At 40.8% G+C, this 13925-nt stretch overlaps 1 protein-coding gene across 6 annotated transcripts in view; it reads right to left on the bottom strand.

Annotated features, from left to right (window-relative positions):
- Positions 1 to 594: 594 nt before the first annotated feature.
- JAZF1 (JAZF zinc finger 1) overlaps positions 595 to 13925 on the bottom strand; it is a 187074-nt gene continuing 173743 nt past the window's right edge. For all 6 annotated transcript variants that reach the window (XM_068208175.1, XM_068208225.1, XM_068208204.1 and 3 more), the window contains 2 exons: positions 8144 to 8313; positions 595 to 1752 (listed from right to left, as the gene is read on the bottom strand). In XM_068208175.1, the coding sequence (XP_068064276.1) occupies positions 1576 to 1752; positions 8144 to 8313 (347 nt within the window). In that variant the 3' untranslated portion in view covers positions 595 to 1575. The remainder of the gene's footprint in view (positions 1753 to 8143; positions 8314 to 13925) is intronic.

The raw sequence follows: 13925 nt of genomic DNA, 5'->3' as shown, positions 1-13925 counted from the left end.
ACGTGTTTTAATGAGACTTTTACTCTGCTGGAGAAAAGGTAATTGTCATCCTTACAAAGTTTTCCTTTAAAGCTTTGGAAAAAAAAAATAGGGAAAGCTCATTCCTCCTTTATGTGAGCTTTCTTTTGCACTTAAAAGAACAGGAACCAAGCCAAGGCGATGACTGTGTTAAAACTAGGAGTTCCTCCTGCACCCTTGCTAGGCAAAAGAGTGTTCAGGCTAGGGCTGGTGGAGGGTGCCCACCTCTGCTCCTGGCCAACTGAACTCCAGGAATAGCACTTGTGAGAAGAATGCTCAAGGCAGGATGGCAAGCAACAAATGTTCAGGTATGGTCCAGACACGAAGCGCTCTCATGTTGGCTTTTAAATCAGTCTCTGACCACCTGCTGCAAGAAGCACTTAATCTTCAATAAGGCTCAAAAGTCATATTTCAGCAAAATTAATTGTAAAGCTAAACAGACACTTCCAAATGGAATGTGGTGACCTACAATGAGAAGCAAAAAATGCACAAAGAAAATCTCAAAACACAATGAACATGAGGGAGAGGCATTAGAACTCCCTTAGCACAACTAACGGACCTCCTTAAACCATGCGCTGAATTTCTCATTTTTATTTGCAACCACAGCACATGCTCGTACAGTAGTTGCAAGAATTGGCAACACATAAAACATTAAATCTGTTGGCAATAGAGAACTACAAAGTGCTTCAAAACTTCATCTGAGATGAAGATAATTGTTTCTCACACACACATAAATTTGCACTTAAGTATTTCCAAGTGTCTTTCTAACAGATAGTTCAGGGGTAAATATTTAGTTGGACTGGGATATTGGTCCTCAAAAGTTTGATGGGCATGAACATAATATGACATCTTGTACAGAGAAAAAAATGTAATTGCTAACACTAAAGTGATTTTTTACTAGTTCGAATGGCAAGGTTTTCAGCATTTCAAGAGGGAGGAAAAAAAAGATTTGCAAGATAATATAAAATACAGCAAGCACACCTTTTTATGTATGTTATTTAAGTATGAAAATATTTTTAGCATATTATGTTAAACATTCTTTCTTATTTATATTTCCATTACCTAAAAGACTTGCTACTCCACTGATAACTCCGTTATGTAAGGCATGTTAACTATAGTTTGACGAGGGCGGTACTGTTTTGGTTTTGCACACACATTGACAGATGCATCGAAAGTCTTCATCACGTTACAATCTTGAAAGGATGTCAGTGCCAAGCTCTCCTCCTCGCGCTCCTGTCCCACACGTCAGTACAACTAAATAAGCAACGTCCCCCTAGTTCTTATTTTTTTGTTTTTTTTGGAGAAAAATGTTCTGAAGAACCTATAGCTTTTATAGCACCTTATCTCAAAGTCATGAAAATGGGTAAGATGATAACATGTGCAAATGTACAAAATCATTAACTCTACAAAGATACATCATTCCAAAATTACAGAAAATTTTAAAGCATGCATTTAATTTTTTTAAAGGGTTGCTGAGTGCTTCCCCTGAAAAAGGTGGCTGTTCTCAAAATCAGCAACTGCTGGTGAGGATTTCTTGGCACATTTGTGACCAGCATGTTATTGCTGCATCTTCCTGATGATCTCAGCAGACACGGGGGGATGGAAATTGATTGTGTGGTGCCGCAGGCCCTGAGCTGTCTTGTAACTCTTTCCACAGCGACATTTGAATGGTTTGCGTACGCGGATTTGTGTTCTGTGGCCGTTCTTGGCGTGGTACTTGATACCGTTCACATTCTGTGAGGGAGAAGGGAAAATGTCAGTGCTCAGGTGAGTTGGCACGGGCTCTGCTTCCAGTTAAAACCTGAAAATGGATCAATGTTATGAGCAAAATTCTGTAACTGCCAGGAGCCAGGAGCTCCCACTGGCTATTGGACATGGGCTGTGCTCCCAAGGTACCAGGTGGGACAAGGACAAGAATTTGTGTGGTTTGCAGAACTCATCTACCTGGCTAATCCTGATTTTTATCTCCCAATATACATCACTTCCCAAAGAACACCATTTAATGGGCTAACACATGGTTGCTCTTTGCGTCCTGACATCTTTTTTCATATAGCACTGACAAATCTTATTCAGAGGTTCATTTACAAGCAAACAAAGAATTGGCATGAAAACTCGGGTCACACCTCTTTAAAGAGCTGAGATTCCCCCATGGTGGGTCTGTTCTGTTTTGTGTCATTGTTTCTAGATACGTCTTTTAGATCCAGCAAATTCTGATCGTTTACACATTGCCTCCAAAGAAATAACTGCAGGGAATGCTTAACTCAAAAAAGTTACACAGGAGACTTAAAAAATAATCCAGAGAAGCTGTCTTCAAAATAGCTATTGTTTGGGAATACTCCACAGCTAAAACTGGAGAGCCTATCCCTGCTAGTGCAAAACACAGCAACACAACACACACCCTGTTACACTGCAAGGGCAGGAAACAGGCCACACTTCTGCCATGTCAACCAAAAAACCTTACTAAACAAAAATCAAAGTAATACCCCTGTCTTCCTTTTCACGTATTTCTGGCAAAAATGGAAGAACCTGTTATGATACTGTTCTGTGGAGTATACTGGGTTCTCTCATCTGCCCACTAAAAGAGCTTGGATTTTTGGGTGAATAAGCAAAAGCATACTGTTTTCATTTGAGCTTCTCCTATGATGAAACTGAAGAAGATAGCATTTGTGACAAAAAGAGACAGTTCCAAGGCCCTCCTGTGTTCTCTCTAAAGATTCCAGACACGTAAATCAGTATTTTTTTAAAGATTAAAAAGAAATAGAAAAGAAAAAGCTAAAAAGCTAAAATCAACTAACAGCCTAGATACCCACTAAATTAGATCTTAGGGATTTTGCCTTTGCCGAACCACTGCCTTGTGTTATACAAAACAGAAAGTCCCCTTGGCTCTTTAAACAAAGTTTTATCAATGTGCAGCTTACAGTAAGTGGAAGCTCCAGCTTAGAACTTAGAGAAAAACTGTCTCAAATATCCACCCTGGAAAAGAGGTGCAAGACTGCAAGCAACTGCTCCTCCCATAGATTCATGCTGCTCTTCTTCAGAATATCCAGGCAGTGAATCCTCACCTGAAGTTGCAAATCCAGCCTCTGAATTGTCCTTTACACCCTTAAAAATTCTGGACAACCCCTGCACAGCTGTCTCCTGAGATGTGGGAGCTGGGAATCCCCTATCTCCAACACTAACCAGACACAGGAACACGAGCCATCAGGGCAAGGTCTGTCTGGGTGCAGAGCACTCAGAGGAGGCAGAAAGCTGTAGCACCACAACTGCGAGAGCACATCAAAGCTACACATCAGCCTCAAGAGCAGTCAAGTGAATTCCCTGCAAGTCATCTGAGATCCTGGGGCAGCTTTTGGATCATCTTGCACATAGTTTCAACCTCTAGCACCCACAGGGCCATTGGGGTGAGGGGGCCAGGATTGTCACTGGGTGGCAGGAGGACTTCATAAGGCATCTGTCATCATCTGTGTTCCTTTAAGGACCTATGGCCTTTAAAAGAGGAGAAAATCTGGGGGTGACCTGCTAAACTTTTCCTACTGCAATGAAATTTTTAAAACAAGCCCTACTACCTATAATAATATTTTCCTAACAAAAACCTGTTCCTGTTTTAACTTTTAATTTTTCTAAGAAATCTCTTCTAGATACTTTTGAACTACTATTGCTACAGATGCCGTAAATCTGCAATCACAAATACCCTTACTATTCCATGCCAATGGTACTCTTCTCCTGATCCAGGTTTTTTAAAGATCCATCAGCCCCAGTACACCCATTCCTTGGTGAAGGGGGAGAAAGTATTTTCAGGCAGAAAAATTTAAGGAGATGCTAAAGCAGAAACCTAAAGGGATGAACTGGATCATGGAAGGTTTGAAAAACAGTAACCACGCAGAGCATAAGGAGCTTGTGCAACGTGAAATTTGTGTAGTGTGAAATTTGACCTGTAGTTCTGTCTAAAAGGAAACTGTTGTCAGAATTACAGTCTTCGGCACTTTTTCCACTGCTGCAATGTAAACACTTTGTTGTACGTCTGGGCTGAGTTTGCTGAGGTGTAGCAAAAGCCACGGCCAAACTCATACATCATTTTTATTGCTCTAGTTACTTAGGTTGCTCACTATTTACTCTCACAGGTGATTGAGGAAGAAGATGGCTATAGAGAAGGATACTCTAAAAATCTTGAACAGGAGGAAACAATTATTAACCTGGGACCAGATCTGGAGGCGATAGAGAAGTTTAGACTGGCACTACCTGGTTTGCAAAGACACAAAGTCTCTTGTTGGGCAGGGCCCCTTTTGCACAGCAGGATTCACAAAGGCACTACACTGCAAAGAACTTGCCAGCCCCACTTCAAGTAGGAAAAGACATCTCAAAAGGATGATTTGAGAGATTTCTTGTTTCAGCCTTGGACATTCATACATATTTTTGTACTCTTGGCTCTTCATCCCAAAGTTTTCTTTGTGTGTCGAGTTCCTCTGTGCAACCTCCAAGCTCTGGCTTGCTCCTTTCTTTCAAGTAAATTCCCTTGTTTCCCTCTCACTTCAATATTTTCCTTCCCTAAACTCTGCTGAGTTTCACCATACATAGGTCAGCCTTCTTGGGGGTTTGTGCCACCTGACAGGAGCCCCGTCCTTTCACCTGCCAGTCAGACAAGCCCAGTGCCTCAGCAGCCTGGGAAGGTATCGCTTCTCCTCTTGGCCAAGGAAAGTAATGGATATAAGCTACATTCTGTATGCACTGAAATCTATTATTGATTTTATTACTAATTTTGCACAAACTAGAAAATTTAGGACAAATACTCCAGGGTTTTCTCTATTCTAGCATATATGCATTATTTGTGGGGTTTTATCTACTATGTCTCAAATTTAATTTGCGCTTTGGATGTTGCCTGAGTAAGTTTATCTATATCTTAAACACATTTTCAAAGTCCTTCTCCAGAGCTAGAGACCACTCAGGGGTACTGAATAAAAGAAAAACTAATCAACACCTTCATAAATCCACATTTTAGCTCCTACAAGGAGGTATTTTGTAAAGCACATTAACTACTCAATATCCATACACTTTTGGACAGGGCATCTAAATTTGGATGTGAATCCAAAGTCTGGTGAGGGTGAACTCCACAGAAACAAGGATTATACCTTTGGGTTCCTTGGAATCACACAGATGATTTTCTAAAAATCAAATTTCAGGCATCAAAGATGAATCATAAGAAGAAAAAAATCCATAAATGGAAAACTATAAAGTAATTATATCTTTTTCTCTACCTCAATAAGCATAATTAGAGAAGAAAGCAAGCTTCAGAAATTAGTTCAAAGACTTGTGTTTAAAGCGTCTAGAAGTCAGTGTATTTCAGGTTTATTTAGATGTTTCTGACTATCCCAGATGTAATTTAAAGAAAAATATTTCTCCCAGGATCTGTGCTTCTCAAAAAAATCTCTGCCACACTATATAGAGTACCAATACATGTTATAAGCAAAATATTTAAAAAAATAAAGTTCCTGAAGAACAACGAAATCTTTATTACTATTTGCACTGCCTATGGGAAAGCGCCAGGAGACAGCAGCTGGGCAGGAGGCCAGCGGGGGCTTCTGATACACATCTGGGCTTGTGTATAAACATGTTCTCCTTACAGTTTCCATTGTCCGCCCCAGCCCGTTCCTTTGGAGTATTTGTTGTACTCATTCTTGTCTTATTTACCTTTCCATAATGACTTTTCAGTGCAGAGGCCATCTCTTATCCTTGAACATTGTTTGTAAAAAGGTGCCCCATCCCTACTGGGTCCTTTAAGCAGTACTGAAATACAAATAAAATCTCTAAAAATACCATTCTACTTCTCAAACTTACGTCACCTAAGGCCAGACAAAAGAAAAATGTGTATATCCTTCTTTCCTCCTTGCTCCCTAAAGGAATGCATCCTTTCTCAGCTGTAAAGTGAGCCTGGCAATTACTGTATGTGCATGTCTGTGTTCCTGTTTGGAGCACTATAATTGTTTTACAGTCCTGACTGTGATTATCCAGTACCCACCAGAAAATCCCAGTGCTTTGATCCCAGGACTCCCTACCCAGACTCCGTCAGACAAGCGGGTTAAGCAGAAGGAAGATAAAGAGGAAACAAGAAACACAGCTGACACAAAGCTAAAAGGAAGGAAACAAAGATAAAAATGCAAAAAGAAAAAACATAGGCTGAAAATAAAAAAGGGAGGAAACAGAGCCCACAGAAAAGAGAAATGAGGTGAGGCAGAGTTTAAGGAAATGTGCTTTTCTATCAGGACTAAACAGAGGTGAGTCTCTTACAAGAATACGGTACTTTTTATTTACTGCTGTTCCCTGTCAGCCCCTCTTAGGGTCATTAATTTGTTCCCCTGCCCGGCTGGTCTGCCATTAATGGTGTACAAGACATCCCTTATGGACAGTCCTCATGCATTGGAGATGAAGGTAGTGAGATAGCAGAAGCAGGCACAAACAGCTTGCTCATTTGGGCAATAAAAAGACAGAGGGCTGGCAGTCAAACAGAGAACAGACAGGATATAGCAAATTACAGGGTTCTCCTTCCAGACTTTGCCATTAAGCGAATGTTTTCTGCAATGCATAGATGCCCTCTGGGCACATGGCTTCTAACAATCACCATGGCTTGTTTGCTTCCTGAGCTAGGGGATTTAGCTTTTTATACCATACCCTCTGTCTGGCACAGCTCCTACCACACGCAAGGGAAGTACTGATCGTCAATAATGTGAGTTTATCTGCAAAGTAATACTTGCAAGTAGTCCAAAATCATCTTTCCCTCTGCCCTGACCCTGAAGATGGTGTTCAGTTTTTCCTGTAACTGGAGAATAAATACTATATAGTTCAGGATAATCTCAGCAAAAAGACTTGTATGTCCCTAAGAAACGAGCACATTGCTTTCTTTTCCATGTTTTATGAAATAGTGTTGTCAGGGTTAAGTGGTCTGTACAGGAACCTGAGTCTTGTGATTTGCTGCTGTGGGAGCTGCTGCAGCATCACTGAAACAGGCTTTCATCCACTACATGGTCTCATGCACAGGTTTTCCATTCTTGCCACAACTGTTTTATCTCAAATGCTATTAGCCTTCCTCTATTTCTATTTCATAATTCTGCTCTCTTTTAAGTCCCTACTTGTCAGTCATTTAAAGGAAAAGCCATAAAATACAACCAACCCAGCCACCATGGTTTTTCTAGGGTGTTTCAGTGGTTGGATTTTCCAGCAGTTCATGCAAAAACTTTAGAAAACTACTTAGAGGAAGTGTGCTAACCCACTACTTCCATTATGTCAGTAGTTAGAGAATGCCATACTGAAGTGCAAGATGTTCCACATAATTTCATCTGTCTCTGCACTGATGCATGCGAAGCAACACTCCTGTAACATCCTGGCATGTTCTACATTGGCCAGCTCAAGGTTCCAGTTTAGAATTGCTTCACTCACATAAAAAAGACAAAAAATTTATCATGATGGAGAGCAATTAAAGAACAGGGCGGAGTGGGGGCATCAGGGAATTGTTTCCCAGGGTGTCACACAAAGGGATGCAAGCCCTGCATGTGGGGTCACTGATGGCTGTGTAGATGTGTCATGGGAACTTGGACCCAGGACAGAATGATGCCAGAATTTCTGCAAGACTCTGCCTTCCCAAGGTGAATTCACACTTGCATGATGTTAACCACCACATTCCACACATCATCTTTAACAGAAAATGCACCCTGGGCACTGTCTCACTAAAGAGGAGGCAGTATCTCTAGTAGTTAAGCAGCAGGAATTGTTCCTGGCACAGATGGACAGAAGCTTTTTGATTCATGATTCTGAAAAGGACCCAAGAGATTATTTTGCTTGTAGTACCTCCTGCATTCTGCAATTAATTTGTCTAAATAACAGAAAGCTCGTTGAAAGCTTTTGCTCGTGTAAAGCAAAAGAGTTGCTATATGTAATCTCTCTTGACAGACAGACATCCCTTGTAAAACTGATAAACTTGGCTGTGCTTGAGAGGAAACTAGTGAATAAAATCTGCTAAAATATCATAAAAACAATTGTGAAAATCTATTAAATGAGAAGAGTGCAAACTGATTTTAGAGGCTTTGCCCGCCACCTACACCAGCAGGAAACGAGGTAGGTCTGCACTACTACTTACCTTATATCTTTTTTTACATCCAGGAACAGGACAGGCAAAAGGTTTCTCGTCCCCTCCATTCATGCACATTGAACTAAGGATAGCTTCAGAGCTGATAGCACTTTCTGTAGTCCAGGACTCATCACTGTCTGATTCTTCATAGTCTACTTCCTCTTCATCATATTCACTACCTAGAAAAGCAGGGCAGTCAGATAAAACAAGAATAAATAAGAGCACAGCAAGATAACCCATTCTGCATTTATTACATCAGCTACAATGACTTGCAATTTCCCCACTTTTGTCTTTTCTGGAAGACAGTTATTTTAAATTTTATAACCGTATCTTTCTTGTAGTTATTTATTCCTTCATAAAGACACCAGTGGTTCTTTTTCTAATAACCAGGACAGGCATTATTAATATATCTTCATAAATTGTTAACTGCATGGCACAGAAAGTTCAAAGGACTGATTTTAAAATGCAGTTTCATTGCTTCTCAAACACCAGGATCCTTGAATCTTTCCCAGAGCCCTAACAGAAAATGTGCTCCCTCCCCTCTTCCAATTAAAGCTAATTTTAAGGCATTTCTTTATGCAATACAATACTGAAGAGTGTAATTCTACAGATCATAAACAGTGTAAAATAATATGTTGACAAGTCCTAATGCATTTACTAGCCCTTTGGAATTAATAGGAATTATAGCACAACATTAATAAGAATTATATTGTAGCAATTATAGTTGTGAAATTCATTCCCTCAGGTGTGGGTATAAATTGCATTGTGTGGCTGCCCTGAACAGACCGCATTATGTTCCAGATATGCTAAGACAGCCATCTGAGCAGCTGGTGCTGAGTTTATTTATTATTTTTAATTGCAATAACTATTAATGAAATCCTCTGAAGAAGTTAAATGTGAAACAAGAGAAATTAAAAAAGCAGAATTCCAACTGTAAAAATACACTTGAAAAAAGAAAAGCAGGGGAGGGAAGAGCCGCAGCTGATTAAAAAGAAAATATATGCACAGAGGGAGAGAGGGAAAGCTGAGGGAAACTTCTGTGGTGTCAGCAGGAGGTGGTGCTGTGTTTCCCCTCCCCTTTCTTCTTTCCCTTTCCCAGCTCTGCTGAATTTTATCCTTTCTGTTGAAAGACAATTTGGCTCCAAGTGCTGGAATAGCTCCCGCTATTAAAGACAGTTATGTGACACTTGCATGGCTCTTCCCTCATGTGCCCTTTCCGTGCACAGCTCTGAGCAGCTCTACCCGCCGAGGAGAAAATGCAGACAGATGCCTCATTGCACTTTAAAACATTCTGAATTCACAGGGAAAACCCATACTGCCAAGTACAGTGGGTGTATAGGGGTGTTTCTGCTTCTGCTGAAACTCCATACTTACTGCCTCTTTGGACTCCCCCTTCCCCAGCATTCCCAGTCAGACTCGGCACTGAGTAGCACCACGTGGCAACTGGTAGCTGCCAGCACCCAGGGCTCCTGAGCTTTGGTCAGGACAGATGTCAGGCTGTCCACGTTTCTAGCCCGTGGCTCCCATCTGTCCGGGCTGGTGCGCAGATGAGGAAAGAGGGATGGTTTCCCACCAGCGACAGCCGTCGACATGAGCGCACGCACAGGCCCTGCAGCACATCTGGAAAACTCTGCCCTGCTGAGCGCGGCTCCTCATCCCACTCGGAATGAGTGCGAGCCAAAGAAAGCATTATTGACCTCTTAAAATATTTCTGAACTCTAGGAACAGTTAACCTAAAATGAAGTTAAGAGTTGTTATAGTTTAATTAACTAATAAAAAAATGGAGGCAAAACCACAACTCTGCTTCTACGATTTCCTGCCCTTGATTGTATCTTGATGGAAAAAATTCCTCAAGCTGTTCCTTTCAAACCTTTTAGCTCAGTGGGGTTTTTTTAAAGCAAATGAAACAGAAAACCCTATTGTAAACACACATATGCACTACTAGGATGACAAAACATACCATTCTAAACACTGATACCAACAATTTATGTCTTTATAATTACCCTCCCTGTGTGCCCCCTTAAGAGTGGGTGATTTCCACCCAGACAGGATTTTGTCCTCCTGAAGAAAACCTCATTTAAAACTGTACAACATCTCTTAGGGACACCATTCCTTTTAGTGATGATAAGGAGTATGCATTCATAAAGCAACAATCAGGGCTCTTTAGAACTCCATATGCAATACAATGTATAAAATAAGAGATACACAGAACAGTGGGGAGAAGCTACAGCCAGTACTATTTTGCATTTCCTTAGGTTTTCCTAAAAGGATGAAGGGGTGCCTTTTTAATTCTTCTAGTAATTTTGTACAGTAAGATCTAATTCTGTAAAAATGTTTGCCTGTATTACAGTCAAAGGTAGATTCAGTGAAAGAGAGAGACAGAGGAGTCCAAACTGGGTGTGTAAGTATGTGTGAGATCACACCATCCTTATGGTTTTCTTTTCACTGGCTTACCTGAACAAAAATGAAAGATTTGCTCTAGTGCACTCAAAGCAGTTCTTTAACCAGTATAAGCAAATGCTCCATTATCTTAAATTTTTAAATTCAGATGTCACTACAGATTTTACAAACACAATGAGATTTTTCATATGAATGACCATAAAAATATGTATTTCTTCTTGAACAAAACAGTAATACTAATGGTGCCGTGTGACTTCATATGAAGCTGGAACTGCAGTCTGTCACTGCTTTTATCTAACAGTGTCGCACTGAACTCAACCACTTCCACTCTGTTAAAAAAATAAAAATTAGAAATCCCAAAATGTATTTAAAACGATCTTGGTATAAGGAAAATGCAAAAAAAATTACTGCCTTGAAAAAATTAATCAGCAATAAAAATTCAACCTTAAAATAATGATGTTGTTTCAGTTGTTATAGAAAAATAACACTGATTTAGTCATGCTTTTAACCGATTCTGCCTCAGAATTTAATTTCCTCAGTTGTCAGTGTCTAAGAGCAGCAATCCATGTGGTGCCTCACCGACTGTGTGCAACACATCAGAGAGGGGGGATATAAAACAAGAGGAAAAACAAAAAGCACAACGCACAGGTTGGCGCTGCCATTATAAACAGCCCCTGGATGAGGTATTTTAATTAAGTGGCGCAGGGCTGAGCACGGTGGCTTTGCGAGGCCGTTCCCAGGCGGAGCAGGAGGCGCTGGGCTCCACGTCAGGTGTACAAACTGCAACCCGAGCCAGCGCTGCCCCAGCTCTTGGGCAGCGTTCCCAGGAACCAGCAGTGCGCCGAGGGGAAGTGCGCAGCAGCGCACTTTGATCAAGACAGAGTTAGTTAATTGCTTGCTTTTTTTTTTTTTTTTAACTTGGTTGGTGTTTCACAATTATATCTGTAAATATTTACTTTTTTTAAAGGGGAAAAAAAAAAAAGAAGAAACTAAGTGCCTTCGCATCTAACCTATGGCCTGCTCCAGGGTGTAACAATAGCATGACTTGGGCAGCGTTTGCAGTAACTCTTCAGAGAGGCCCCAGAGAGCTGCCTCACTGAGCTCTGCTTGGATGCTGCCATGCTCATGGAAAACAGGATGCTCTGCTGGGGCACCCTGCCCTTAGGGCACTGAGCTGAGCCATTCCTGTAGCATGTGGGCCAATGGCTTTACCCTCCCTCCTCATGCTTGGAAAGCAGACTGAATGTTCCTCCCACTGAAAAGTATCAGAACTAGGCTTCAGAAGTCTGAATAGCAAAACAACCTCCCCCAAAACTCAACAACACACAGTTCTCTACAACAAAGCATCTAAACTTCTGGCTGATAGATGAGCACATGCTTTCAGCAAGGGACCGTACAACTATACATTATTATTACCATAACAAAATACTAGCTCTACCATAGCAAAAAAAAGAAAAAACCAAAAAACCCTCCCTGCTCTGGCAATGCTTTTTCTGAGGCTTCTTGCTAGCTCATTGCTCTTTAACATAATATCCAGTTTCATCATCTGGCTTTCATTCAGAGACCCTACACAGTTCTACCTTGGCCTAACCTAAACCACTGCTTTATTATCCAAATAATTCAGTAACATCTTCTTAATATTGCACCCGCCCTTGCATGCAATATTCTCTCAGACCTGGCCCACAGAGCCATTTTCCTACTCCTCATTCTAGTGACCTTGCCAAAAGACTCACATCATCTGTGCTGCCCCCAGCAGATCAAAAAATGAAACAAAACAAAGGCAAGGAAAGAATGCTAGCTCAGCCTTTTTTCCCCCCTGCAATTTTCCATGCTGAGACAATGCCACTGCTCCTCAAAGGGGAGGTGGATTCCACTAGGTACAACTCACAGAGCATGCCATATTGGACCCAGATAGCACATAAAATTACCTGTTATGAGAAGCCACAAAATATACTGGGTCACAAAGAGCTCCAGCAAGCTACTTCTCTTGTAATTTTCACACTGCATTTAAACAACCCATCATACATAAGAAAGCTGTCTATATCACAGCCAAAAGTAAAGACATGCACAAAAAGGGATTATGATTACTGCCTGCAGGGTGAGAAGCCTTTGTAGTTTAACAAAAGCAAAACTGACCCTAAAGACTTGGTCTACACCTCTGCTGCCAGTCAGTTTTCCCATCAAAATCAGTGAGAATGTCGCTTAATCCTACAGCAAAGATCTCACCTCTTCAATGCCCATCTACTACTTTTTCGTTTTCCAGTAGATGAAGTCAGTATTTTAAAGAGCTCAGAAATGGTTTGCAGAGAGCTAATTCATTTGACATTCTGGAACAGATAACATCCCAGCTACGTGGCTGAAAATCCGGGGCCTTATCTTTTATATTTCTGGGGTTTATTCTGAATTCACACCACTGTAGCTAAGACAGATTCTGCCTTTTGCATGAGTGAATTCATTGTGTCATGAGATTTACAGAGGATTTTCCCCTGAACTTTAAATGAATCTTGGTTTGAGCAGGTGCACAGCATTTGTCACTACATCGCTTTTCAAATCTAAAGACTTCTCTGCTGTGCCTTTAAATATAAAAAAGACAAAGCTGATTTAAACCAGCACAAGATGTGTGTGCCATTTTAATGAGTAGGATCTATCTTGACCTCTGATCAAGAACATTATGAGTTCTTCCTTTCTCCTCCCATGAAGAAAAGCAAACCCAAAACATCCTTGCCAATTATTTTTGTGACCAGAAAGCATACATTTAAGTATACAATGAATAACTATGAGCAAATAGCTTACTGCAGTGGGAACCAACATTGCTAGTGTCACTGAAAGTTCATGGTAATTCCAAGGATTTCTCATAAAAATTCAGCTTCACACTTTGTCCCGTGTGAGACTTGCAGTTTGTATTTCATAGAAACAGTTTTATGAGAGCACTTCTTATGTTGAGAACTTTGCTTTCCCATATACTGTGACAGTTTGCTTGATAAAAAAAAGTGAATTATTAATATTATGTGAATTTTGGGTTAACACTAAAGCACATTTATGGATTTGTCAGATTTCTTCCCTCTGTGCCCATGGATGTGCATAGCAGGGACAATGTTCCTACAGCTGATACTCATTGCTGATCTAAAGACATATCAAGTCATTAAAAATGAAATATTCTTCCTTCACATAAAGAACAGGAAATAAATGCTCGGGGCAATGAAATAGAAAACAGTGAAATAACAGCAGCCATGGAAGTCTTTAGTCAAGAAACTGTAGCAGGACTCTGTCAGCTGAGAGCTGGTACGGGTGGCACAGTGCACTGGCTCTGCAAACTCCAGCAACAAATGTCAGACACTGAACCATCCAGACACACTAAGCCAGGGTCTTTGCTTGCTTGCTTGCTTGCTTG

Source organism: Anomalospiza imberbis, chromosome 1, assembly GCF_031753505.1.
Source record: "Anomalospiza imberbis isolate Cuckoo-Finch-1a 21T00152 chromosome 1, ASM3175350v1, whole genome shotgun sequence".
NCBI classification, from domain to species: domain Eukaryota; kingdom Metazoa; phylum Chordata; class Aves; order Passeriformes; family Viduidae; genus Anomalospiza; species Anomalospiza imberbis.
The sequence above is the reverse complement of the archived record's forward strand: the minus strand, read 5'-3'. Positions and strand labels throughout refer to the sequence as shown.